Here is a 26,243-nt window from a genome sequence, read left to right on the forward strand (position 1 = left end):
ATGCGGTAATTTGTTTGTAGTCTCAACGTGTTTTGCGTTACCGCACTATGCAGGCTACTTTGTCTCTAGGCCCTGACCAATACTCATTCATGCGGTGTCCCCTTCTGTTACACAGCTGGCACACTACTTGTGCTTGATAACTATCATCTCAAGTTTGTCAGCTCGGTGCCCAATGTGGTCACGCAGGGAACACCTGAGGGCTCACTGGGAATGTTAGGTACCCTCTGAGGTGTACTCCTTGTCTTACCCTCTGGCACCATCCTCATTTGCCTTCCTTAGGTTGCTATTTCTTTGTGCCCCCAAATACTGATCAGCATGCTCTGCTACATCATTAGGTGAGATTACCTTTCATTCTGTCAGGAAAACAGTTCAGTTGCTACTACAGCAATTCAAGAATTGTTCCAGAACCATGCAATCACGCACACCTTAGTATGCCTTTTCCCCATTTGCCATCTCCTTCCATCTTTGAAAATAATTTGACAAGCGGCATACGACCTGCTTTGCTGTCTCTGCATTCTCAGGCTTGCACCCATGACACCCCTCCTGAAAACCTTCCGCCGTCAACCTAAATCTTTGCAACAGTGTCTTTTTCACTTTGTAATTCATGGAGCGAATGGCGGGCATTCTGACAAAAACATTTAGGGGGGACGTGGCAATTAAAATAACATCTGCTCTTTATTGGAAGAACTTGTTGAAATTTGGCACGCTGATGTGATTTGTTATGCTGATATTATAATAAAATCAGTTTTAAGATGGATTTTATAGTTTCTTAGTTATGGAATTTATTAGATTTTTACATTCATTTCAAAATAAGTTGTACGCGGCTTTGGCATTGCGAAATTTGGCCAAAAAATAGATTTTCTGAAAATCTTATTTTCACATTCTGTGACCCCTTTTCTATCTAATTTCGAAGTTTCGGCCCTGAAAACAGCGTAGAAATGACGTAAAAAATTTTTATCGAAGCTAGGGTGGCGATGAATTTCACGGAAATTGCGAAAAAACGGCGTTTTTCGAACGGCGATATCTCCGCAACCACGTAACCTAGCGCCGCCATCTTTGTCTCTATGGATAGCGCGATTCTTTCGTTTCAAATTTGCCGCCTCGGCCGGCTGAACCAGGCAAGAGCAAGCCCACAGCAAGCCAAAGTGTAAAGGTATCACAACAGTTTCCGATTGGCGACGCGCGTCACGTGACTGTACGGCGGCTCCGCATTGGTCGCCCGTGCGGTCGCTTGTAGCAATCGGTGCAAAGGTCGTCTACTCTACGCGCTGACAGCGCTGACGGGCCGCTTACTGCATGTGTTTTCAACTCGTCGCGGCGTGGTTTCGAGATCGCATCGCGCTGCGATAAGACCGGCGCTCGTGAAAGGAGGAAAACGTTGTTATTCAGTTTGGCGCATTGCAGTTTTGAGATCGGTTCCCACATGGCCATCGTCACAAAGAGCAAGAAAGACCAACCTATCGGCGGAAAAGGTGGCCTTACACAAAATTTCATCAAGCAGCTGACTGACTATTATGGCCATGCCCTTAGGCAGCATGCTGAAGTGGAGGATATGCAGCGAGCGGTCATGGCTACATTCTACCACACCACTTCGACTGACCAGGATCAACACCACGAACTTTGCCCACCAGGTCCTGATAGCTGGTGCAGACACAGGGCTGCAGAAGCTAAAGGTGAACTGCAGCTACCCTATAAGTACCACCTGGGACGACACGTTGCCGCTGCCCTGCTGCCTGTGTACCAGCGACTTTAGGACCCACAGCTTCTTGCGCGGTGCCAGGGTAAAAAAACTCAAAATGCTGCCGAAAGCCTGCACTCAATTATTTGGTCAATTCTGCGCAAAGAAGAGCATGCTTCATTGATAGCCGCAGAAACTGCTGTCAGTGAAGCAATCTGTAGGTATAATGCTGGAAACCTCCATGCCTACACCCAACTTTGCACATCTCTTAGTCTCCAACCTGGGCGCCATGCACTTCGTAGACCAGCTGAAAAAGATGCCATGCGGAAAAAAAAGGCTGCGAAAGCTCATCAGGCTAAAGGTCAGATGGCCAAGCGACGCCGCACTGCAAAGGACACTAAGGACTACAACCCTGGTGCGTATTAGGGATGTAAACCGTGACTCAAGACTTTGAACCTCGTTTTCTCAATACTGTTTTTTTGGCATGTTGCTCAGCTCGTGGAGCAGATATCTTCGCAACTAGACAGATTTTGATTCTGTTTTTTTTTGTAATGCTCCTTGAACTTTTGTAATGCTCCTTCTGCGTCAGGGGGCTGCGTTCTTATTTTAGGGGCGAAGCTCCTTAGGGCGTGGGCTGTGCGTCCCCTGTAGCCTGTATGTAGCCACCTCTAGTTTAGTTCTTGCAGTGTTCACTAGATGGCGGTACCATCCCCTGTATGTAGCCACCTCTAGTTTAGTTCTTGCAGTGTTCACTAGATGGCGGTACCGTCTCCTGTATGTAGCCACCTCTCGTTTAGTTCTTGTAGTGTTTACTAGATGGTGGTACTTGTAGCTGATGATGAAAAGATGCAAGATGTTATAAACTAGAAAGCGGTACTTATACTTGATGAAAGACGCGAGATCTTATAAAATAGGAATGATGTCACATATGGCGCGTGTCATTGGTTGAAGGCAATCGTTCGATTTAGTGCGGCGACGTACGCTAGGGGGAGCGATGTAATAAAATCGAGTGGGCAAAATGTACAGAGGATTAATGGTTTACCAGGTTTACATACGGAGCTTCGCCCACTCATCATCATTCACTTCTTGGATATGGCGGAATTTTTTTAAAGTTTAGTCTTTTAAAAATTTTTGGTAGGGTTTCTTGTTTGTAGTGCAAATGTGCTCATTGAAGTATCGGTGGAGAAAACATGAACTACAAATTTTAGTGTTGCAAAAAAATTATTTTGAAAACGCAGCCCCCTACAGCATACATTCACCTCTGCACACAGTGTTTACCAACTTTCTAGGTCATTTTTTAAACTCTCCAGCCGCTCCACGAGGTCCAGTAATGAAATTATTTGTTTCTCAGAAAGTTTTCATGATATTATCTTGAAATTTTTGTGGGAGCATTATGAGGTCATTCTTAGTCTCTGTGCCAATTTTCATCAAAATCTAACCAGAAACAAGAAAGTTCGTTCTGAAAGGCACGTCCCCCCTTAAGGAATGATAGTTTCATAGTATGGTATAACAGCAATGCAGTGAGAGTAAAAAATAAATATGATGCAGTGTTAGTTACGTGAACTTATTGCTTCTGGTTTGTAGTAAACCATTCAGTTGTCTGTACGACGTCTTGTCTTGCGATATTTTCCCAGAAGTGAGTATTACAGCCTTCCCTCTTTCAACATCGCCATCTGTTTTGTTAGCTCATTTTACACGCATAGGCGGGGGCAGGGCTCGCCTTCTGGGGGTGAAGCTTTGTCACAGTGTCCCTCTCTATGCTAAGTCGAGCAGACATTGCGCGGCACCCGCTTTTTTGTTCATCCAATGTATGGGACAGACCTTTTCTTAGGTGAACCCTACCCCACCTTGCCCTTCCTGTGCCCATGCTTGTGTTTGTCTGCACCAATTGTCAGTCATACCTTTGTACACACTGGCCTGCTTTCATCAGCAAGCACCTATATGCGTTCGTTTTAACCTTATGCCCATGTTCGGCATGGTACTTATATGGTTCGCCACAATTATGCATGACATAAAGCGGATTGCCACAAGCGTTTCTTAGCCGGTTCTCAATTAAAAAATACCTCGCCTGAAACAAGCACAGCCACAACCCGCGGACTTAGTGTGAGGTGCGCATAGAAAAATCATGGGTGGTCAAAATGTGTGGAGCCCTCCACTATACACTCAAACCTCGTTATAATGTAATGGGATAAACGAAATAATGAATATATTGAGGTAAATGAAATTTCACTTGAAAGCTTCATTGGGAACCATGCATTTTAAACCTGACTTGTTTATTATACTGACTTATTTATTATACCTGGTGGAATAACGACAATATTGCAGCCTCTAAATGTGTCGTTTAGGAAGCCTTTCAAACTGCATGTCAAGCATAATTACCCGAGTGGATGGCCGAAGGCCTCTACGACATGACGCTGATAGAACGCATCCGAAGGCCTGATATTGCCCTATTCTGCAAGTGAATTGTCAAGGTATGGAAGGCCATTCTAGGTGAGATGGTGCGTAAAAGTTTCAAGAAAGGCTGCATCACGAACAGCATGGATGAAACCGAAGATGACCTCTTGCTTAAGAGTGAGGACTGCAGCTCAAGTGATAGCTCTAGTGACAATGAGTGAGTTGTGACTGGCCTTGCAGACAGGATATTCTGCTTGCTAAATGAAGCTTTTTCTGCCTGACTATGTTCTATGTTGCTTGAACAGTAGCTTTTGTAAAGCCTTTTTCTATACCAAATGTTTAGACAATACCAGTGATGGAACAGTGATGAAAGTGCTGCCCCAATTGTTCCAAACTGCTCCAAAAGAGAAATAATGCTGCTCCAAAGCTGCTCGGAAAGATTGTTGGCAAACCTAAAAGAATGAAGTAAAACTATGAAACCATCCCGTGAGCCTAGGCTAAACCAAAAGAAAGCTCTATACACAATCATTGTAGTATGCTACTCAAGGGTGTAAATGCTTGAAAAATCTCAAGGGGTGACACATATGAGGCCATGGTGTCCAATTTAGTACCTTACTTTGCTTTAGTACCTTGCTTTGGCTCCGTAGTTTTGGTCTCGAGAGAAAACCATGCAGTTTTTTGTTGCACCGGAAAGACATGTTCGCGAAGATTGAAGATCAAGGATTGCAATAGGATGCTGAATAAACGAGATAAAAACATGGCCGCTCAATCAGCGAAGAAATAAAATCATCAATGAGGGACTTCTGTGAGGATGATTCAGTGACATATTGCTTACCAGGAAAAAGGACACGTTTCAAGGCAAACAGAAGTGTCTAATTTTGATGAAACTCAGAGAGATGCATGAAAAATGAAAAGGAACCTTCAATATAGAGTGCGGGTTCTCCACATTAATTTCTCTGAATCCACGCCACTGTCCTGGCTCGTGAGAGTGGCATGCACAGAGAGTGTGTGTGCGCACCACCAAAACTAATGGCATCTTCGGCTGGTGGCACTGGTGGTGTTTTCTCTGCACTTGTGCAGAGCCGTACGTTCACCTGGGCACCACGCGTGCTGTGCCGAATTTTTAGCTGGGCCGGCCACGGCACGAGTGCGCGCTACGGCGGCACCGCGGAGGTCGATGGTGGAGCGTGGTGCAATCACATCAGCCCACGCGCTGGCAGACGACGCGGTGACGTTTCATCATTTCAGGCGTAATTTACAGCTGGTGCTGCCGCATAGCACGGCCGGACAGGACGAAAAAGCATGCGTAAGCTTAAACCATCCAACTGTACTCGCACAAGACTGCTTTTGTTGCCAGGATTCCACTGGACACAGAAGGCGATGCGAAAATTACCGTAACCTTCGTCGAGTTGGTACAGAATTGATGCAGCACAACCGCCTGGAGAACAGATGCACGCCCACTGGACACGTAGTGTCTCGCAAGTGTCTCTCATTGTTTGATTTTTTGTTGTTTGCTCTCTTATTACCAGTACAAGCAGGACACCGAAAATTGTCGTCTCTTAAATGATGTCTCCCGCATACAGCACCGGTGTAGCGGATTCGAGTTTTGTGGTTCACACGTTCGGCTGGCCCGTACCGAAGGCGTGAAACTGGGGCGGTGTTTGACGTGACTTCCTTTCCACCGTCACGGTGCCAGTGCACCTCAGCCGAAGACGCCATAAGTTAATGCTTCATGCCAGTAACCTCAAAGAAACAACTAAAGCGCTCTTTGCTACATTGGTATGCGGGCTTAATTATGAAGACTGCATGTTTAGCAAATGCGTATACTGCCCCGGCACAACTTTTATTACACAGTGTGCCTCAGCAAAGCCTCACCTGTATTTTTGTGGGCAGAGACAGCATACATGTCCAGCAATGGATAAGCGGAGTTTGCTGCTCACTCAAAACCATTTTTGTCACACAAGAAGAATTTTCTGAAAGGTTTGCAGACAGGCTCAGGCATCTGAAGACTCATCATTTGGTTACCAAGCAGCAGTGCAGGTACTTCCGAAAAATTAGGTCAGGTTTAAGTCCTCAAGAGGCTGTTGTGGTGGTGGATTTGGCCGAAAATTACACTTTTACACTTCGAGACAAGTCTCAGTCGTACTAATGGGTAAATGTACGAGCCACAGCACACCCTGTAGTTGTATACTTTATTGACCAGGAAAACACCCGTGGAGGTGTTTCTCTGCGATGTTTTGCCGTAATTTTCTAGCCTACGATGTTTTTCTGCGGTCTAAAAACAATATAATAAGAATTGCAGTAATTTTGGTGCCTAATTCAACAATTCAAGAAAAGTGAAGCTCACTTCAATATTCGCTATGGTGCTAGCCGCAAAAGGGATGCGACAACTGCACAATTTCATACCCTCCACTCATTCTGCCCTTCATGTTGGCTTTACATCATTCTCTAACACTCAAGAAATTCAACTGAAAAAGCCAGTCGGATTGGCGATGTAGCGTATATTGATGTTAACGATTAGGATGTCGACAGAGAACGATACAACACAAAGAAAAAAAATGTGAACGACAAGAGATTGACGTCATGGAAGCCATAATTTTATTTTTCCTATTGGTAAAACATGAAGCATAGCTTTTCTGCGAAGATCAAGTACCTGAGAAGGAGAAACCATTTTGATTTCCGCATCAGTGGGAGATAAAATGAAGCAGAGTTGGGGAACGGATACCGTTGCCCATATATTGTTCGTTGGCATTACTTTACCTAGTGCTGATAAAGCCGGTTTTGAAGAGAAAAAAAGAAAGCAAGTTGTTTCTAACAATATACACACTGATGCGAAGTGGCCTAGCCAGAACTTGCTTGAACAACTGACGTGGTTTTGATGCAAGCCCGAAAAATCAAGAACGAGCACATGTTTTACAGGGAAGACAGACATCGCTACTTCCTACCCCTGATGTTGGTCCTTCACATCAAAAATAGTTTTTTCGTATTAAATGGAATTTACAGGAATAAAATTTACCAAATCAAAAGTAAAAGCATTGCATCACATAATGAACTATCTCACGTATTTTTAGCATGATGGCCTTGATGCCTAATTTACAATTGAATCTCCCCAAATAGTCACTTTTTTTGTCAACTATGCAACGATTTTTCTCAAATGTTTTTTTGTAGATGTTTGAAATATTTTTAGCAGATAGTACCTCAACTGGTAAAAAACAAAAAAAAAAGTTTTGCGGCTTGAGCGTTGCTGCAGTTTTTACAAAAATTGCCTGAATTCACGTGTTTTCTTGCTTCTTTGTTAAGCCTATTTAGGCCGTAGATGTAATACATGGTTTTAGTTATGAAGTCTTGTGAAAGAAGAATGACAACGTAATGTGTCGCCATACCCAGTTTGAAGCTTGCATACACATAATTTATTCCCGCCGAACTTCTCCTTTTTGCCGACACATTTGAAGGGTGGTCACGTGAGCACACATTTTTTTTGAACAAAAATATTTCACTTAAGTTACTCTCACATAGTTACGTTTCAGCTCAGTTTTTTCAGCAGAATCACTGGTGGTCGAGCTTAGGGCTGAGATGTTTCACTTAAAACGACCCAGTAGAGAAATTTGAAGAGGAAGAGAGGGGAGAGAATGAGAATTTATTAGAAGGCAGAGTGCACTTTACTCTGCACAGGAGAAGAAGGATAGGGGTGATGAAGGGCATGGGGACAGGAAGAGGTGGTGCGTATGTACAGTAGCCACTTAGCACAGCACCTTACAACTTAGTATCCTGTCCAGTGCTTTTGTTAAAATCTACAGCAGCCCTTTTAGTAGGTTTTCACACTCTTCGATCAAACATTCCTGGCATAGTAAAAAACGGTGCTGTAACAACAAGGCCTAGACAAGTGAAACAGGACTTGCGCTGGCTGCCAACAACTGCATTTATTCTTGCACTGCACATATATACACTCCTGAAAATGGAAAAAAAAGCAAAGGGGATGGAGATGATTTTTCTAGCACATCTGCACATGCTGTGCTTTTTCATTAAGTGTGTGGAACACTCATCTGTAGAAATACAGGTAAACCTGCTTATAACGAACCGCCATATAAGGAGTTCCTCAATATTGACGCGTGTCTACATGTGGATGAAAATGATGATGGGGGTATTTAGTGGACACCAGGTAGTGGGCCTCTGGCTTTACTCGAGAACGAAGAAAAGAAGACAATCTTGCAACTCAGCTGTTGAGATCACGCTGCTTTCACTGTCTCAAAGCGTACCTGTGTTTTGTTTGCGTTGTATCACGACACTGGTGGAGGTGCGGGTAGTAACCCTGCCTGACGCTCCACACTCCTGCTGAGAGCTGTTCATCCAGTCCAGACGAATTGTTACCTGTTGCAACTCCTGTGCATCGCTTCAGTCGACGGTTGCGAGGCCTCTCGTCAGAGCTCACTCTTTCGCCGAAACCTCCCAGGCACCACTAACTTCAATCAATGGCCAACGCAAGCCCCCTACAGGTGCCCCAAGGCAGTTTTCCGATGAACTCATCTCTGGTGACCATCTTTCAACCACACGTTGACAACTGGCTTGACCACTAAGAGCGTGTTGCCAAGATAAATCAGTGGCCGGAACAGGAAAAGCTTTCTCGCGCCCATTTCTACCTTGACGACGGCGCTCGTACTTAGTATGAGAACAGAGAAGCCAATCTGTCACCTAGCGACACCACGGACCCGAGCTAACGGGGGAGTTTCTACTCCCTCCCACGCCTAGCCGTGCGTGGCTTTGCCGTGTCCGGGGAAAAGGGGATCCTGGGGGTTGAGCCTACGCTGGGTGATTGGACCTTTAAGGCCCCCTGGCAGAGGCAACACACCCCTTTGGCCCCGGCTTCACGTAGACGGCACCCCTGGGCTGACCCACCCAGGGGAAATCGGCAGTCGCCTTTTCCTATCTCTCTCTGCCTACATCTTCGTCTTTATCTTTAACTATCTATCTGTCCTGTCTTCTACTCTCTTCTGTTTACTTCCAATTTTCCTGACGGCAAGGGTTAACCCTGTGCAAATAGCCTACCTTGGTCTAGGCGCATTGGGTTATGGCAGTGTTGTACGGCTGACGTCTGCAAGCTTTCAGCACCTGTAAACTTGCAGCGTCCCCTTGTTGGGCTCCGTGGTGGGTGGCTGCCAACGCTGCTGAACAAAAATAAGACCGGCATGCATGGCGCATTCCCTCTACTATCTGATCGTACCGGCCTAAAGCGGGTACGCACCGACGACATAAATCTCTTCAACCAGCCAACAGAAACTTTTCCCCATTTCCACGTCATTCACTGTGAAAAAACTGAAAAGCAAGCCAGGACCGTCTCTCCTTTCCTAGTCTCTAGATGTCTTACCGAAACTCTTGCCACAGGATACAAGGTAACAAAAATGGCTAGTGGAGACCTTCTCCTCGAAATCCGTGACAAAGAACAATTTAAAAAGCTAGACCGTCTCTCACATTTCGGTGGCATACCAATAACCGTAACACCACATAGATCAATGAACACAACTCGCGGAGTGGTATCCGACATGGACTTACTTGACTTGACGGAGACTGAACTTTTGGAGGGGTGGAAGAGCCAAAATGTCACTAATGTACAGAGAATCATCATCAGAAGAGACAATAAGGAAACACCGACAAAACACTTAATACTTACATTTGCATCCAGTAAACTACCGGAATCAATTCAAACAGGCTACACAAAGACATCTATCAGGCCGTACATACCAAACCCTCGTCGTTGCTTCCAATGCCAGAGGTATGGCCATGGCTCTAAAACCTGTCGTGGTCGCCAGACTTGTGCGCAATGTGGAGTCCTAGGCCACGTGTCTGAGAACTGCAAACAACCGCCACACTGTGTAAACTGCGAAGGAAACCATGCCGCATATTCACGCTCCTGCACATACTGGAAAAAAGAAAAAGAAATAATTACGTTGAAGGTGAAGGAGAATATTACATTTAAGGGGGGACACGGGTCTTTGGAGCCGAAAAATCGTCAAAAAAGCAATTTTTTGTAAACAGCATTTTCAGAAACTACAGGTATTTTTTTACAGGTGTACTGACTTTCATATCTCTCCGATCAATATTTTAGCTGTAATATTAAATTCCTAGCGCGTGCGCGTGCGGAATTCGCGCAGCTTCGGACACCAAAAACCAGTTTTTTATAAATTCGTAACTCCATGTCCACAGCTGCACTCGCGGCCATTTGGGTATCGTTTGAAAGAGCAGTTTTTCGCCTTCAAATTCCCGCCACTGTGGCTTCTGTGCGTTCATTGGTTGCGGAGAAAACAACCATCAAAAAAGAGTAAAAACGCATGCTACGATTGGTTGTTTAGCGCACGTGACCGTTTCTCAGAGCATGATTAGCTGAAGTCGGCTTGTGGCGTCTGCTCTGGCTGCGTTGTGCGCGCTTTGCTGGCCCCCGTCGGCGCCATTCCTGAATTCTGCGATCGACGATGGAGCGGTGTGCGTCGGCGTCTCGAGCGGGAAAGTTCCAATCAGTGCACAGATTCGGAAAGAAAAGAAAAAAAAGCCTCATCGCTAACACCACGAAGCGTCAGGCAGCACCAGCAGCGAGCGTCGAAGACGGCCGGTCATCAGCGCCAAGCATCGCCGCCGCCGAGCCGGCTGGTGTAGGCCTAACGGCTCCACCAGCGTGTGAAAGTGCGAGTGGAAGTGGCCGCGTTCGCATTGATACAAAAATCCTGCAGCCAGCAGAGTTGCACGAAAATGCGAGAAATGCCGAAGCCAAGCTACAAGAGCTGGCGTCAATTTCAGCAACGACGCGAAAACAAGATCGCCTGGCTGCTGCCGGTGACGGTGCCGCGGCCGACTCGGCTGACAACGTGAGCTTCGTCGTCATCAGCTTAGACTGTGTGAATGACTTCTTGAGGTGCGTGAAGTGTAAAACTTGCGGCGGTGATGTGAATATCAGCAAATGCGATCGAGAGTACGGTCTGGCTGTGAAGCTTTTGATTACGTGCGTCAACTGTGGTGACATTTCGTCAGCGTGGAGTTCGCCGCGTGTGGCCGGGGACCAAAACATAAACCCATTCAGCATCAACATCCTCGCAGCGCGTGTAATGCAAAGCACCGGCAATCGTCAAACGGCGCTCAACGACATTTGTTCTGCCATGAATATATCGCACCGGGTTCTGCACACGAAGACGTGGCAAAACTATGTGAAAAAAAAACTGACGCCTGCAGTGGCCTCTGCTTCCGAGGAGTTGATGACCGAGTGCGCGAGTTCCGTTCGAGAGCTCTATCGCGAGCTCGGTACAAACATACCTGGCAACATCGCCGTTTCCTACGATGGGTCTTGGATGACTCGCGGACATTCTTCTCACATCAGCGTCGGAACGGTGATTGAGCTTTTTACAGGGTTTGTATTGGACTATGTTGTCTTGAGCAATTTCTGTGCAGCCTGTGAGCAGAAGCCTAAGGAGAATGACCCTTTGTACCAAACGTGGGTGGAAAACCACCAATGTCAAAAAAAACACCAGCAAGAAAGCTGGTGAAATGGAAGTTGAGGCCGCACTTATCCTTTTCCGAAGGTCTCTCTCCAAACACAACCTCCGCTACACAACCGTGTTGTCAGACGGAGACAGTCGGGCCTACCTCGCTTTGCAGGAAGAAAAGGTGTACGGCTACATGGACATCCTGAAGGAGGACTGCGTCAACCACGTCCAGAAGCACATGAGGACAAACCTGCGAAAGCTGCTTTCCCAGCACAAGGGGCATGGCCTTGGGGGCAAGGGCAGACTCACTGGAGATTTGGTCAACAAGTTGACATCATATTATGGGTGGGCCTTGAAGTCCCACAAGGGGGATGTAGATGCAACGCCCAGGGCTGTTATGGCAACCTACTTACATGTCACTTCACGTGATGATGCACCCAACCACAGCCTTTGTCCAACAGGCCCTGACTCGTGGTGCTGGCAAAATGCAGCCGAGGCCAAAAGACAGCCGCCGCCAAAGCACCACTACAGCTTGCCCGCCCATGTGTGTGAAGCGTTGCTGCCTGTCTACGAGCGCTTATCGGATAGGAATCTGCTGGAGCGGTGCCAGCGTGGCAAGACGCAGAATAACAATGAAAGCTTGCACGCCATGATCTGGGTGCTTGCACCAAAGGAGCGGCACGCTTCACTGTTTACTGTTGAGGCTGCTGTCGGTGAGGCCGTCATGAAGTTCAATGCTGGCTATACAAGAGCTGCAACAGGCATCCTCAAAAAGCTCAGCCTGACCCCTGGCCGGCAAAACTCGAAACGCCTGGCAGAGAAAGACAAGCGGAGGATGACCGCATCTGCTCGAAAGCATGTGTCGGCTGAAAATGTGAAGCAGGCCCTGGGAAAGCGCCACAGAGTTGACAAAGGTCAAAAGGACTATGTTCCTGGTGGATACTAGGCACTTGCTAGTGTAAGCATGTAAATATTTCCTGGTGTTTCTCATTAAATTTGACGTTTTGTGCTTTTTCGCATTTTCTCAAAAGCTGAATTTCTGACTTCTTGCAAGCTTGCCGAAGCAATATCTCAGCATTGCGGGTAGATAGAGCTATAATTCTTTTTTTAGGACAAAGCCAATGGGGTGGCGTTTGAAATGTAGCAAACAGATTTTTGAAATTTCTTTCGAGCAAATTTTAAATTTGCTTTATTTCTGGGTGACTGGTGGCACTATTTCAAGTGCTCAAGTTCAGTTAGCTGTAAAATCTCTTACAAGCAATTAATCAAAAAACTGCTTGCTATGTTGCAATCACCAGTGTTTCTAGTATCTGACATATGCAGATTATAGTTTTTTGATGAATACTTTTTTTTCTATTGTTACGGAAAAACATGGCGGATTACCTCTAATTATCTTGGGAACTAATTGGCTGATGGAAAAAATAATTGCATATTTCAAATCAGCAGAAAAAAAGCAACAAGACTGGCAAGCTTCGTTAAGTTTGCTTAAAAAGTAAGCGAAATTGTTTCAAGACCCATGTCCCCCCTTAAGGAAGCACGGCGAAGAGTCGCTCCATTCTATGGACCTACATACGCTGATGCGGCGCGTCAGGGGGCACCGCCGCACCAGCCCTCGCCACCCCTCCGGCCCGCGCATACCGAGCCGGCGGTTGTGGCACCTGCCCCCAAGGCGGCTGTAGCCCAGGCTGCACCGCCTACTCCCAAACAGAGACCGGAGACTCCAGAGTCTTCGGGTCTCAAGGCCTCCCCTCACCAGGCGAGGCCCAAAATCCGAACTAACAGCCCGCATGTGCGGGCATCCAGTGCCTACGAGGAGGCAATGGATACGTCGGCACCCTTGGTGCCGAAAGAGCGGCGTGGCTCCTTGGAGCGCGCCAAGAAAACAAAAAAGCAAATAACAGGGCCTGGTGATGGCCCTGTTAAGTGAACTCAAACTCCCCGTCTAAACAGCCACTCGCTGTTCGTACACACAGCACTATTTCACATTCACCATGAACACTCACATTATACAATGGAACGTCAGGGGCCTTCTCAGAAACCTTGACGACATCCAAGAACTCTTACATGAACACTCGCCAAAAGTGCTGTGTGTACAAGAAACACACCTTAATTTAAAACACACAAATTTTCTTCGTAAATACGTTATTTTCCGAAAAGACCGTGTTGATGCTATGACATCATCCGGAGGTGTTGCCATCATAGTGAATCAAGGAATAGCATGCACACACTTACAACTCCAAACACCCCTTGAGGCAGTGGCTGTTCGAGCGGTTCTTTTTGATAAACTGATCACAATCTGCAGTATTTACATTCCTCCTAGCTATCAGCTGCAAAAACGCGATTTACACTCTCTAATTGATGAACTTCCGGAGCCTTATGTTCTCCTTGGAGACTTTAATGCGCATAGCAGGTTATGGGGTGACTCTCGGTATGACGCGCGAGGTCGACTGATCGAACAGTTCCTTATCTTGTCGAGCGCGTGTCTCCTAAATCGAAAAGAACCAACCTATTATAATCTCGCCAATAACACCTACTCCTCCATAGACCTGAGCATAGTATCTCCATCTCTTGTGCCTCTACTCCAGTGGAAAGTCGTCAGTAATCTGTACGGAAGTGACCACTTCCCCGTAGTTTTGAGCACAACGACAGTAACTGAGTCTCCACCACGTGTTCCCAAGTGGCTCATAAACAGAGCCGACTGGGAACAGTTTCATACTATCGCTTGTCTAGGTTGGAATGACATCTGTACTTTGAACATTGATGTTGCTGTGAACTACTTCACAGCGTTTTTGATTGATGCTGCAACAAAATGCATCCCACAAACAAATGGACACCCTGGGAAACGATGTGTGCCATGGTGGAATTTTGAATGCCGAAACGCGCGCAAACAGCAATACAGAGCTTGGAGGCTGCTTCGGAACTCACCGACAGCCGAAAATCTTGAAACCTTCAAGAAAATAAAGTCTCAAGGCAGGAGAACGCGTCGGCAGGCCAGAAGAGAAAGCTGGCAGAAGTTTTTATCAGGGGTTAATTCATACACACAGGAGGCTAAAGTCTGGAACATGGTTGGTAGGATAGCAGGAAAACAAGTACACACACTTCCACTCGTAAGCACTCAGGGTGATACCTTGGAAGATCAGGCAAACTTCCTCGGTGCACACTTCGAACAGGTATCCAGCTCGTCCCACTATACTGACACTTTCCAAAAATACAGAACAAGAATAGAAAAGCAAGAACTCGAACACAAATCCACTAGATACGAGGCATATAACCAAGCTTTCAATCTAGCTGAGCTCCAAACATCTCTAAACTCCTGCAGTACTTCTGCCCCAGGTTCTGACCGTGTGATGTATGAAATGTTAAAAAACCTACCAAACGAAACCCGAAAAACCTTACTTTGTTTGTACAATGCTATTTGGTCTTCTGGCACTATTCCTACCTCCTGGAAAGAGGCTATTGTTATTCCCATTTTGAAAGAGGGCAAGGACCCTTCTTTACCCTCGAGTTATAGGCCTATAGCACTTACAAGCTGCTTGTGCAAAGTCTTCGAAAAAATGATAAACTGCCGACTTGTACATTTTCTTGAAACAAATAATTTGCTCGACCCATTTCAGTGCGGGTTTCGAGAAAGTAGATCCACCACAGACCACCTTGTTCGTATCGAGGCACAGATCAGAGACGCGTTCGTCCATAAACAATATTTTCTCTCTGTGTTCCTCGATATCGAAAAGGCTTATGATACTACATGGCGTTACGGAATTCTAAGAGACCTGTCCCACCTTGGTGTGCGTGGAAGAATGTTTCATATAATCGAAAGTTACCTGTCAAACCGGACATTCCGTGTCCGTCTGGGCAGTGTGCTCTCCCAAACATTTGTCCAGGAAACAGGCGTGCCACAAGGAGGTGTGCTGAATTTCTTTGCACTTGTCCATTCCCCGCAATCTGTTCTATTGTACATATGTCGACGACGTTCAGCTTGGCTTCAAGTCATGCAACTTGGCCATGTGTGAGCGGCAGGTTTAGCTGGGTTTAAATAAGATCGCCAAATGGGCAGATGAAAACGGATTTCGACTTAACCCACAAAAAGGCACGTGTGTCTTGTTCTCGCGAAAGAGAGGCATGCACTCGGAACCCGACATTCAACGGAACGGGCAACAACTGTCCGTCAAAGCCGAGCATAAATTCTTAGGCTTAATCTTGGACAACAAGTTGACCTTCGTACCCCACATAAAGTATTTAAAAACAAAATGTTTAAAAGCCATGAATGTTATAAAAGTGTTGTCACGTACTACGTGGGGTAGTGACAGGAAATGCCTCATGAACCTGTATAGAAGCCTTATTCGCACCCGCTTAGATTATGGGGCCATTGTTTATCAGTCAGCGACTCAAAGTGCTTTGAAGATGCTGGATCCCGTGCACCATTCGGGCATCCGCCTTTCTACGGGTGCTTTTCGCACCAGCCCCGTAGAAAGCCTTTACGTTGAGTCAAATGAGTGGTCGCTTCATCTGCAAAGAACCTACATGTCCTTTGTATATTTCCTAAAGGTGAAAGCAGACAAGAAGCACCCCTTATACTCCACTATTAATAATTTGTCGAGCTCCATTCTGTTTCAAAACAGGCCTTCGATGAGGCAGCCCTTCTCAGTTCGCCTGAAGGGCCTAGCTGAGGAAACTGGAGTGTCACTCGAACACAGTTTAATGGCTCCTGTAGCATACCCGCCACCGTGGCAGTGGCAGACTATAGATTGCGATGTGTCTTTTTTAGAAGTTACTAAACATGCGCCTATTGCCCATATTCGAACATACTTCTTGGAACTTCAACACAAATACACACGTCCTGAGTTTTTTACAGATGCCTCTAAGTCTAACTCCTCTGTGTCCTACGCTGCTGTTGGCCCTTCCTTTTCGGATGCTGGCCCTCTACATCCAGGCACAAGTATCTTCACAGCGGAAGCTTACGCGATACTTGTGGCAGCTAAACACATCAAACAATCACAAATACAAAAAGCAGTAATTTATACAGACTCCCTCAGTGTGGTAACGGCTCTGCACAGTCTTAAAAAACAAAAAAACCCTGTCCTCGTTTCACTTTACTCCATTTTATGCACCCTCTACACACTCAACAGACATGTTGTTGTGTGCTGGGTGCCAGGGCACCGTGAGATTCAAGGCAACGTGATGGCGGATCAGCTTGCTGCATCCGTCCACGAAAGCACCGCCATTACACCGACATCAATCCCGGCCCTTGATCTTAAGCCGTCTCTCAAATGAAAACTCAGGGACTACTGGCAGAGCAAGTGGGATACACACACACAAAACAAACTACACGTTATCAAGCCACACCTTGGCCATTGGCCACCAGTACCAAAATCACGTCTAACAGAGGTAACACTAACAAGACTCAGGATAGGACACATATACACGACACACACACATCTTTTGTTCGGTGGTGATCCACCATTGTGTGATAAATGTGGTGAGGCATTAACAGTTCTTCACGTTTTAATTCAATGTAAACATTTAGACACTCTAAGAAGACAACACTTCCCACCATCCTACCGACAACATATACCTTTACACCCTGCAATGTTCGTCGGTAGGGAACCGCTTTTTAGTCACAAATCATTATTAGCGTTTTTAAAGGAAATTCATAATTTTCATATCATATACCCGGGCATACCGTAGCACAACCTCTCTAGAGAGGTTTTTGCTGCGGTGGCTACACAGGAAAGCACTTGCCTCACGGCCCTTGCACGCAAGGGTACTAACGTGTGAGGTACTTGTGCTAATGCCATACATGTCCACCATCGTTTTTCATTATCACCAACTTTTGTCACCTATTCACACCACACACACCTTTCACGGCATGGTCATGATTTTATTACTTGTATGTTTTTACCCGCTTTACTGCGAGGAATTTTATGGCCCTTATACAGCCGCTAATCACAACCATTGTCCACATTCCTTTCTCATGAACTGGCGCTCTTTGGCCAGCAAATGGCCCTTGCGCCAAAAACACCATATATCATCATCACCAATCTGTCACCTTGGCACGACTTTCGACAGCAGTTCGTCGATACTTTCGCTAATGTCGATCGACGGGATTGTGCGCGGCAGTTATTGGAGCTACAGGTTTAAAAACCAAACGAAACTTTTGCAATGTTTCCCGAGGACATGACTCGTCTCTTTCGTCAAGCTAACCCGCACATGACAGAAGATAAAAAGTTGAGTTATTTTAGGCGCGGTGTCTAGAAACAGCTTTTTGCTGGGCTACTGTGCAAAGAAAGGCGCTCACACAGTATGCTCAGGGCAAAGAAAGGCGCCCACTCAGTATGTGGTTGTAGACAAATTGATGTCCTCTCGCTTTTCCGCATCGGTGTCTGTTGGTTCCTCCTGATATTCAGCATCATTGAATTAAGCCACGCACATGAGGTGCTTCTTGAAGTGTCGAGCACAGGTTTTGTCCTTCGATTTCAGGGTTCGCATACTCACGGGTACTTTTTGACGCCACTGGTCTGGTAGCAGTGGATCAGATGAGGCTGCGAAGAGCAGAATCTTCTCCTATCCTTTGCCATAACCAGACTTTCAGCTGGGAACAAAACACTTCATTGCCCTCTGTCCAGTTACCCTGTGTCTTCACACACAAATACGAAGATAAATTGTTCCTTCAAGCATGAATACGCACATTCAAGACATTTTAAAGAAAGGGTGTAACATGAAAATGTTCGGTCAACACTGCGGCACAGGCGTCCAGGCGCAGAAAACAAGCGTACGTCTACTCTGCCGATCTTCTTCAGCAGAATTTTTCGCCTGCTTTGTCTAAAGTTCTTAACAGTGTATCGCATATGTGTTAAAAAAAAACGATACAGTGTTTTTATGTCGTATTTCATTATGAGTATGCGTATATATGTTTCGTTTGTGTGTCATACTGAGACAGCTGAGCAAACGGTTTTCTAGCAGACGACACACTCCGCGCTCGCCAAGTGACAAGTGACGTATTGCGGCGATCCCTGTTACGACCGAGCACGCCATGCTCAAATCAGCCAATGGCTGATAGATGGGCATTCCGCGAGTGATTTTTGAGCGTCTCCCATAGTTTGTCGAGGGAAGAGAAAGCAATTTTTAGCTGACTTTGATAATTTATTGTGAATTTATTGTGAATACGACGCGCAGGAGTATGTTATCACTCTGGACTTTATATGGGACACGACGGCGACAAAAAGACACGTCAAGAGCGACCGTTATCCCAATAAGGCTATTTCACAATTGTTTGCAAAGGACAGCATTTGACAAATGTTGCTTTACAAGTGCTGTGTAATGGGGCTACATCTGCTCATAACGTCCTCGATCTCCGACTTCTCCAAACTTGTCCAGAAATGCCTTTCTGGCTGCTCCAAGCCTTCTTTTCTGGTTTGAAAACATCTTTTTTGGCTGCTTTAAGCCTGGTACAAAAGGCACTTTTGCCTGCTCCCAAGACTGCTCCCAAACCCATGTACCCTGTTCCACCCCTGGCAATCCGCATGCTCACATACATGTGGAACAACACGCTACCTGAAGTAGTCACAAACTGCTTTAGGCATCACAGCTTTTTGCACAATGCTTCTGACCCGGGTGTTATGGGTGATGTAGAAAACGGGGAAGAGATAGACGGGCGCTATGTAAATATTAAGTCAGCTGATGTGCCCCTGGGGATTACCATAATGTTGCCGTTGCCAACAAAGTGGCCAACAGGGATATCGTTGCTTAAGTTTTGGATGGTGAAGGGGAATCGGCTGACAAAGACCCAAGTGATGCAGACGAGTGTCCACGCCACACCATGACAGAAGCTGCGCAATGCTTTGCTATTTTAGAGGACATCTGCATGGTTTCCTAAGACAGTGTGCACAGACTAAGCCACTTACACGAACTTTGCAAAACTGTCGCTGCCATAGCCTTCACAAAGAAGCAAACTGTGATCTCAGACTCGTTTAAGGAATAAAGGTCTCATGATGTAGAAAACATATTTCTAGGCTTGTGCGAATATTCGAATGCTTCGAATATTCGAACGAATAGGTGAGTATTCGAATTCGCTTTAATTCGAACTTAAATTATCGAATATTTTCGAAGTATTCGCAATGAACAAATAAATGCACATTAGTCTGTTTGTAAAGGTGGTTTCGCTGCAATGTAGTAGTGCGAAGCCGTGAAAGCACCTACTTAGGAGAAATTTGCTTTGCCGCAAAGCCTCCCTTCATATATAAAGGGGCGCTGCAACGCTTGCTGAGCATGGTCAGAAAACGCTGCCGATTGGTAGTCGAGGCTACCGAGAACACGCGAGGCAAGTATTAGAGCGCAGCACGCGGCCTGAAATTCGCAACGAATTTTCAAAGCTAAAAATTGCTCTCTTCCCTCGGCAAATGACACTACAAGCTCAAAAATCACTTGTCACAGCCAAGAAAGAAAATACGGCTCTGGTCACAATCATTGGTTGATTTGAGCATGGCGCGCTCGTCGCTATTGGACCGCCGCATGAGGCCGCCGCTTGTCCACAAATACGTGCAGGATCGCACTGAAAGGCCTCGTATTCGAGGAAAAAAGAGAGGAAAAAAATGCTCAAGGTCACTAGGCGCTCATGATGTTTTTTTGTTTTCCCGTGCCATCCTTCCCTACTTAGCTTCCAGCTTTTTTGACGGGTCGAGAATGGAGAATGCAATTGCAGCATGCGACAAATTTTGGGAACTCTGCTCGTACTGAACTGATTCTAGAAACTTTGTGGCGGTAAATTTGTGAGGTGACAAGCATGTTTACTGGCTCCATGGATACTTGAAAAAGTATTGCAGGGCCCCTTTTAAGGAACATGTTACCTTCAAATCAATTATTCATTTTATTAAGCTTGTTATGATTGTTTATGTGATTTAAGTATAATAAATGTTAAAACGATATGTATCTTGCAGGTTATCACTCAGATCCTACCGAAACTACTAATCAAGGTTGTTTTCACTTCCTTTCAACGAAAAAAAAAAAGGTATTTGCATAGAGCCCCTATTTAAATTCAAAAGAAGTATCGTGCAGGTTAGTTAGTTTGTGATAAATATTCCCTTTTTTTCATATGTCATACATACTATTCGAATTCGATTTGAAATAATTTGACCAAAATCACTATTCCCTTCGAATTCGCTTCGACCCTGAAGTTCACTATTCGCACAAGCTTACATATTTCAAGTGTTTTGATGGTAATGGCGATAATTCGTACCCTTGGTTAATTTGGACATTATTTCCAGACCCGTGAAGTAGTTACTGACGTTACTTTAGTTGCTGTAGTCTACTGTAGTTACTTTGCCCATGGCCCAAGTGACATGAATATGCATATTTGCAGGCACAGCTGCGAGCCTTCATCCCGCTGATGCTGAAGTACTCGACTGGGCGGGGCAAGCCAGGCTGGGGCAAGGAGTCGACCCGGCCCCTCTGGTGGCCCAGTGACCTTCCCTGGGCCAATGTCCGCAGCGATGCACGCTCCGAGGAGGACAAACAGAAGGTCTGCTTACATTGAGGGCTCAGTGTCAAAAAGAGTAGTACTCCGAAATGAGTGCACATTCGTTAGAAAGGAGATCTTTGCTTACAGCTCTACAGCTGCAAGACTAACTATTCAAAGTTTTCATTCTTGTGATGCACTTCGAAATGTCAGCATTAAATGCTGATTTATCTCATTGCTTTGAGCACTCTGTTTTAGCCTCGTCTTCACTCTTGTTGTCCTCATCGTCATTTATTTGATTATGACAAACGGTGTTTGTCTCATCAGTAGTGAGCACAGCTGGTGTGCATGCTTTGCCGTCGTGCTGCACTTTAAGTTGAAATGTTTCTAAAGCATCAATGGTGAACGTTTTGGCAACTTCATGCCATAGCAAAAGACAAAGTTGGGCTAGTTGGTTAATGTTCATTTCATATCGATTAAAACGTGCTAATACTTATAACGTAGCTAGTTATTGTGAATGACCGGTTACAGCACGGTCTCTTTCAACTCCCATTTATGCTCCCATAGAAACACATTTATACGCATACCGCTCATTGTGCAGTTCCAAAAAATGAAAGACCGGTTATAATGCGGTAGCCAGAAAATGTTTGACAAAATCAGTAGTGCTCCTCAAAGGTGGTGTGCAGGGTGGGCCGCTGAGTAGTGGGCAGTAAGATTGTTACGGAGTGGATGCTGAGTGAATGAAGGAGAGGTGATATTTAAAAAAAAACAAAAAAACACTGAAGCAGCACTGTGGCAGCTTACCAAGTGAGGGAGGAGCGAGGTTAATTATATGAAGAAGGGTGGCCACTTGGGATGGTTGGTATTGCATTCTAAAAGGAATATACTTTCTTTGTGCACAGAATGTTTAGAAAAAGAAGTCAGATAGGACAGAGTGCACTAGTGTCCTTCGTCCTATCTGACTTTTTTATCACACAAACAAAAGATATTTTTTAGCACACACACACAAAAAAGATATTCCTTTTAGAATGCCTAGATAAATGAAGAAAAGCTTTATACTGCCACCAACATTGCTGCAGCCCTTAGACAGAAGTGCGCACTCCACATGGTGCGTGCAATCGTATTCTCATCTTTAAATCTATGGTTTTATGCCACGAGCTTTCGTTTTTGGTGCCAGGGCATAAACCTGGTGGGCTTTTGTGGTCGCCGATCTTTTGGTGGCGAACGCAGACTTCGTATCATGTGCACTGATTTTGCTTCACTGCTTGAGCAGATTGAGTGCGATATTTGCGATGCCGGACCTTCGATGATGTCTTGGACAAACTTTCTGCGACAACTTGCCTAACTGCAGGTTAGGCCTACTCAGTATTTATTGCTTTTCATTAGCAGGCTATCAGTGTTGCGGTTTTGTATGGTATTAAAAAAATTATTGTGGTGGCTGCACTTAAAGGGAAGAAATACTTATAGCTAATAAAGACAATGCCATATGTGGCATGTGTTAACAGTGCCTCATATGGCATATCGCATATGGTTCACAATTCAATTGCATTATCTTGAAATCGGGCTGAGTGCCTGTGAAATCAACTGAGTGCCGGTGATATCGAATGTTGGTACCGCTTGGCGCACGAAGTTTCGGCCATGATTCGACATAGTTTCGGTGAAATGGGCATAATCGGGGCTGTCTGAAAGGCGAATTTCTGCGATGGCGCTTTCTCTCTTCTTCTTTTTTCTTTTTTTATGCCATTTATTTCGTTGGCTATGCGGGTCTTCCCACGTTAACTTTTGAACATTCAGAAATTTTAATGCTGGTAAGCACTTCACATCGCATGCCCCGATGCTCAGACACGCAAGGCTGCATGCTTAACACGTTTTGTGCAAGGGCAGCCTATGCAAAACGTTTTGATTATAAAGTAGACTCTCAGTTAACGGAACCTGAAGGGACCGGGAAAATATGTTCTATTTAACAGGAGTTCCGTTTACTGAGAGGTGAACCTGGGTGCAGAATACACTCCCAAAACCAAGCATTGCAGAGGCAATAGTTTCATTTAAGCAGTAGTTCCGTCTAACAGATTTCTGTTTACTGAGAGTCTACTGTAGTGTGGTACCACTTATAATGCAGATATTCGTGACTTACATTATAACCTGTACAAGGACAACAGAGAAAGTAATAGCACGTGTGCAGACTCACAACTAAAATTTTATTCATTGTAAGATGATACATATGCGGTAAACAGCATAAACTCATTTGCCAATGATGCTCAAGTGAATATCTAGTGTCTACAAATTTCATTCCATGGTCAGCAAGCACCACTGACTGACAGATCTCCGTGTTTTCTTAGCCGCATAGGCCTCATAGAGCTTTCATGTATTGGAGTCTTTATGACGGTACAAAACTAGGAATGTACTAATATTCGAACGAATAGTACTATATTCAAATTCACTTTGATTAGAATTGAAATTGTTGAAAATTTCGAAGTATTCAAAATGAACGAATGGGTATACGGTTGAACCCCTTTATAATAGACACTGTATAAGAGACAAATGGGTATAAGATATACCTGTGTGCCTACAGTAAAAGAATAAGAAAATGCATACAAGCTACCCTGCTTGTAAGAGACATCTCATATAGAAGACAAGAATTTCTGCTCGGAGCATGCCCCTTGTAAAAGCGTTCATCTGTATATTAATCTGCATGTAACTTATAGGTGGCTTCACTGCAGAAGAGGATTGCTAAGCCATGAAAGTACAGTCAACTCCTCTTTAACGGAACTCGAAGGGGATCCATAAAACTTTTTCATTTATCAAAACTTTCATTTCAGCAAAGTAAACTTATTTAGTGAATCAAAACCTTTATTCAAATTGCACAAACCTCACCTTACTCATAAGGATGAGTAGGAGAAAAAAAAGGAATGAAGGGTGGTTTGTTCGTCAAGCTTCAGTTGTTTTTTCACAAGGTTCGCACCCATGCTTGACAAACTATGTTATGGACAATCCTCATGCTGAAAATAGCGCTGCAGAAGTTCAATGGCCTCTTTAGTTGATCGGTCTCGTGGCACCACTGCACTGGCAGTATTGTCATCACATTCATCGTTGGGTAGTTGATCCTCATTTTGCACTTTGGCAATCACTTCCTTGTCAGTCTCTTCACGACAGTTACGAAGATTTTCATCAATTGATTCATAGTCCTGCAGTGTGAAAGAGGCAGAGGGCACGACCTGACTGAATACTGTCTCAATGGCGGGATCAACAGGGCTTTCTTCTTCATCAGGTACAGCTTTCTTGTGCTTGAAAGCCAGCATGGTGAAAGCATCTGTGTATTTTTGTTGCCTTCACTTGCTCGCAGGCACATGCCAAAATGTGGATGGCTGCCAATAAATCTATGCTGTAGCATTTCCCGCTGCCTGCTCTAGGCAGCATTAGATGGAGAAATTGTCCGCGGTAATGAACTTTAATGTTCTGAATAACGCCTTGATCCATCGGCTGGATCACTGCCGTTGCATTGGCTGGCAAGCCATCACTCCAGAGTGATGGGTTGGAGTCCTTGAACATGACTGTGGGTTGGGCAATTATTCACAATGAAGACAACCTTCCTGCCTTGCCTCGTAAATCTTGCGTCTTCCTCCCGAAGCCAGTTTTCGAAAATGGCCATGGTCATTCACGCTCTTCCGTTCCCATGGTACCTAACAGGAAGGTGTCGAACGCCTTTGAAACAACATGAGTACTTTGATTTTTCTATTACCAACAGCTTCAATTTCTCATCTCCTGCCATATTTGCGTCGACCAGCACAGTGATGTGCTTATACTGCGTTTTCCTCCACTACTGGCTTCGCCTTTGAATGTGAGAGTCTTTAATGGAAACGCCTTATAAAAAAGACCCATCTCGTAGACAGTGAAGACGTCTCGTGGCTAAAAGCTCATCAATATTTCCTTAAGCCGCCCCTGTTGCCAGTCGGTGCAAATAACCCTGTTGAGTGCACCACTCTCACCTGAGACTGCATTGAAGACTAGGCCATGGTGGGTTTTGAAGTGGCTAAGCCATCCGTCGCAAAGTTCTTACACCCATTTGCATGGCGATCTCTCAAGCTTTCTGCTCAAGAATTGGTCTGCTTATGAGCTAATTGGAACTCCAGCACGCTTGAACCACAGAAAAGGAACTTTTTTTAGTTGTTCATAAGGCGTTGTCTGCATCCGTTTAGATCTAAAGGTCCCGTTCTTAACAGTGCCTTCAATCTTTTCTCTGTCTTTCCAGATCTGCGAGAGCATTGATTTCAGGATGTACGTATTTTGTTTTGTAGCTTCGTGTTGCAATGATTTTCAGCCGCGACTCTCGCGAAGTACTTTGCTTGTCGGGGCATCATGATCGCTCATCATGATCAGTCTCGCCGCTTGCACAGCTCATGCGAAGAACTTGAGGTACAGGCGTGAAAAAAGAACGTGCTAGGGTTTCGGCCAGAGAGAACGCCGTAGCCCTGTTCCATTCATCGCTTCACCTTGTAAAGCGGCGACGACGCCGGCACGGTCACTTTGGCCACCGTTACGTCTCTCACTACAGCCTCTCGCTTAATGTTGCTTTCCCAAACAAACACTGACATATAGTTGATTAAAAGTAGTGTAAAACAAGACCAAAACAAGAAAGTGAAACACCGCAAGTGTTTCCTCACAACTGAAAGTTTTATTGCTTGAGCAGTTTTACTCCTGTAATGAACACAAATTTTATCTAAAAAAATCGGAGTAAAGTCGGGGGTGCGAGCAAATTTTATGAAAACGATCGGTATGAGCAAGAAAAATGTGGCAATGCAAAAAAAGTAAGGTCGCTCAGCTACTTTGTGCACTTTACTCATCTTCAGTGGTTCAAAGTGCTCTTCTGTAAGCTGTTCCTGCGCCGCCTGTGCACGCCTTAAAAGCGTTTCGCGGCTATCTTTTCTCGCAGCTTTTCAACCTCAACAGTGGTATCTGCTGTGATCTCGAGGGGTGCCGAGAAGCGTGCGCAACGCCACGACGCAATTTGCCAACTTAATCATGGCCCTCGCACAATGACTGCGGCGACGCTGTTGACATTGTAGCAAGCGACCAACATTGTAGCAAGCTACCATCGAGTCATCAAAGCAAACCGTCGATAACAAGATTAAGGACAGAATACAGTGGTTGTCTCGCTAGCAACCGAAGCGAGAATCGGAGACCAAGTTGACGAAAGAGTCACGATCTTTTCTGGGCGAAAAGCAATTTTTTTCTGGTTTTTCAGAAATTTGAGACG

At 45.2% G+C, this 26,243-nt stretch overlaps 1 protein-coding gene across 3 annotated transcripts in view; it reads left to right on the forward strand.

Moving 5' to 3' along the window:
- LOC119163019 (nuclear respiratory factor 1) overlaps window positions 1–26,243 on the forward strand; it is a 188,969-nt gene that overhangs the window by 99,070 nt on the left and 63,656 nt on the right. For all 3 annotated transcript variants that reach the window (XM_075882690.1, XM_037414910.2, XM_037414911.2), the window contains exon 6: window positions 20,894–21,052. In XM_075882690.1, the coding sequence (XP_075738805.1) occupies window positions 20,894–21,052 (159 nt within the window). The remainder of the gene's footprint in view (window positions 1–20,893; window positions 21,053–26,243) is intronic.

The sequence above is a fragment of the Rhipicephalus microplus genome, unplaced genomic scaffold (genome assembly GCF_043290135.1).
Source record: "Rhipicephalus microplus isolate Deutch F79 unplaced genomic scaffold, USDA_Rmic scaffold_13, whole genome shotgun sequence".
NCBI classification, from domain to species: Eukaryota; Metazoa; Arthropoda; class Arachnida; order Ixodida; family Ixodidae; genus Rhipicephalus; species Rhipicephalus microplus.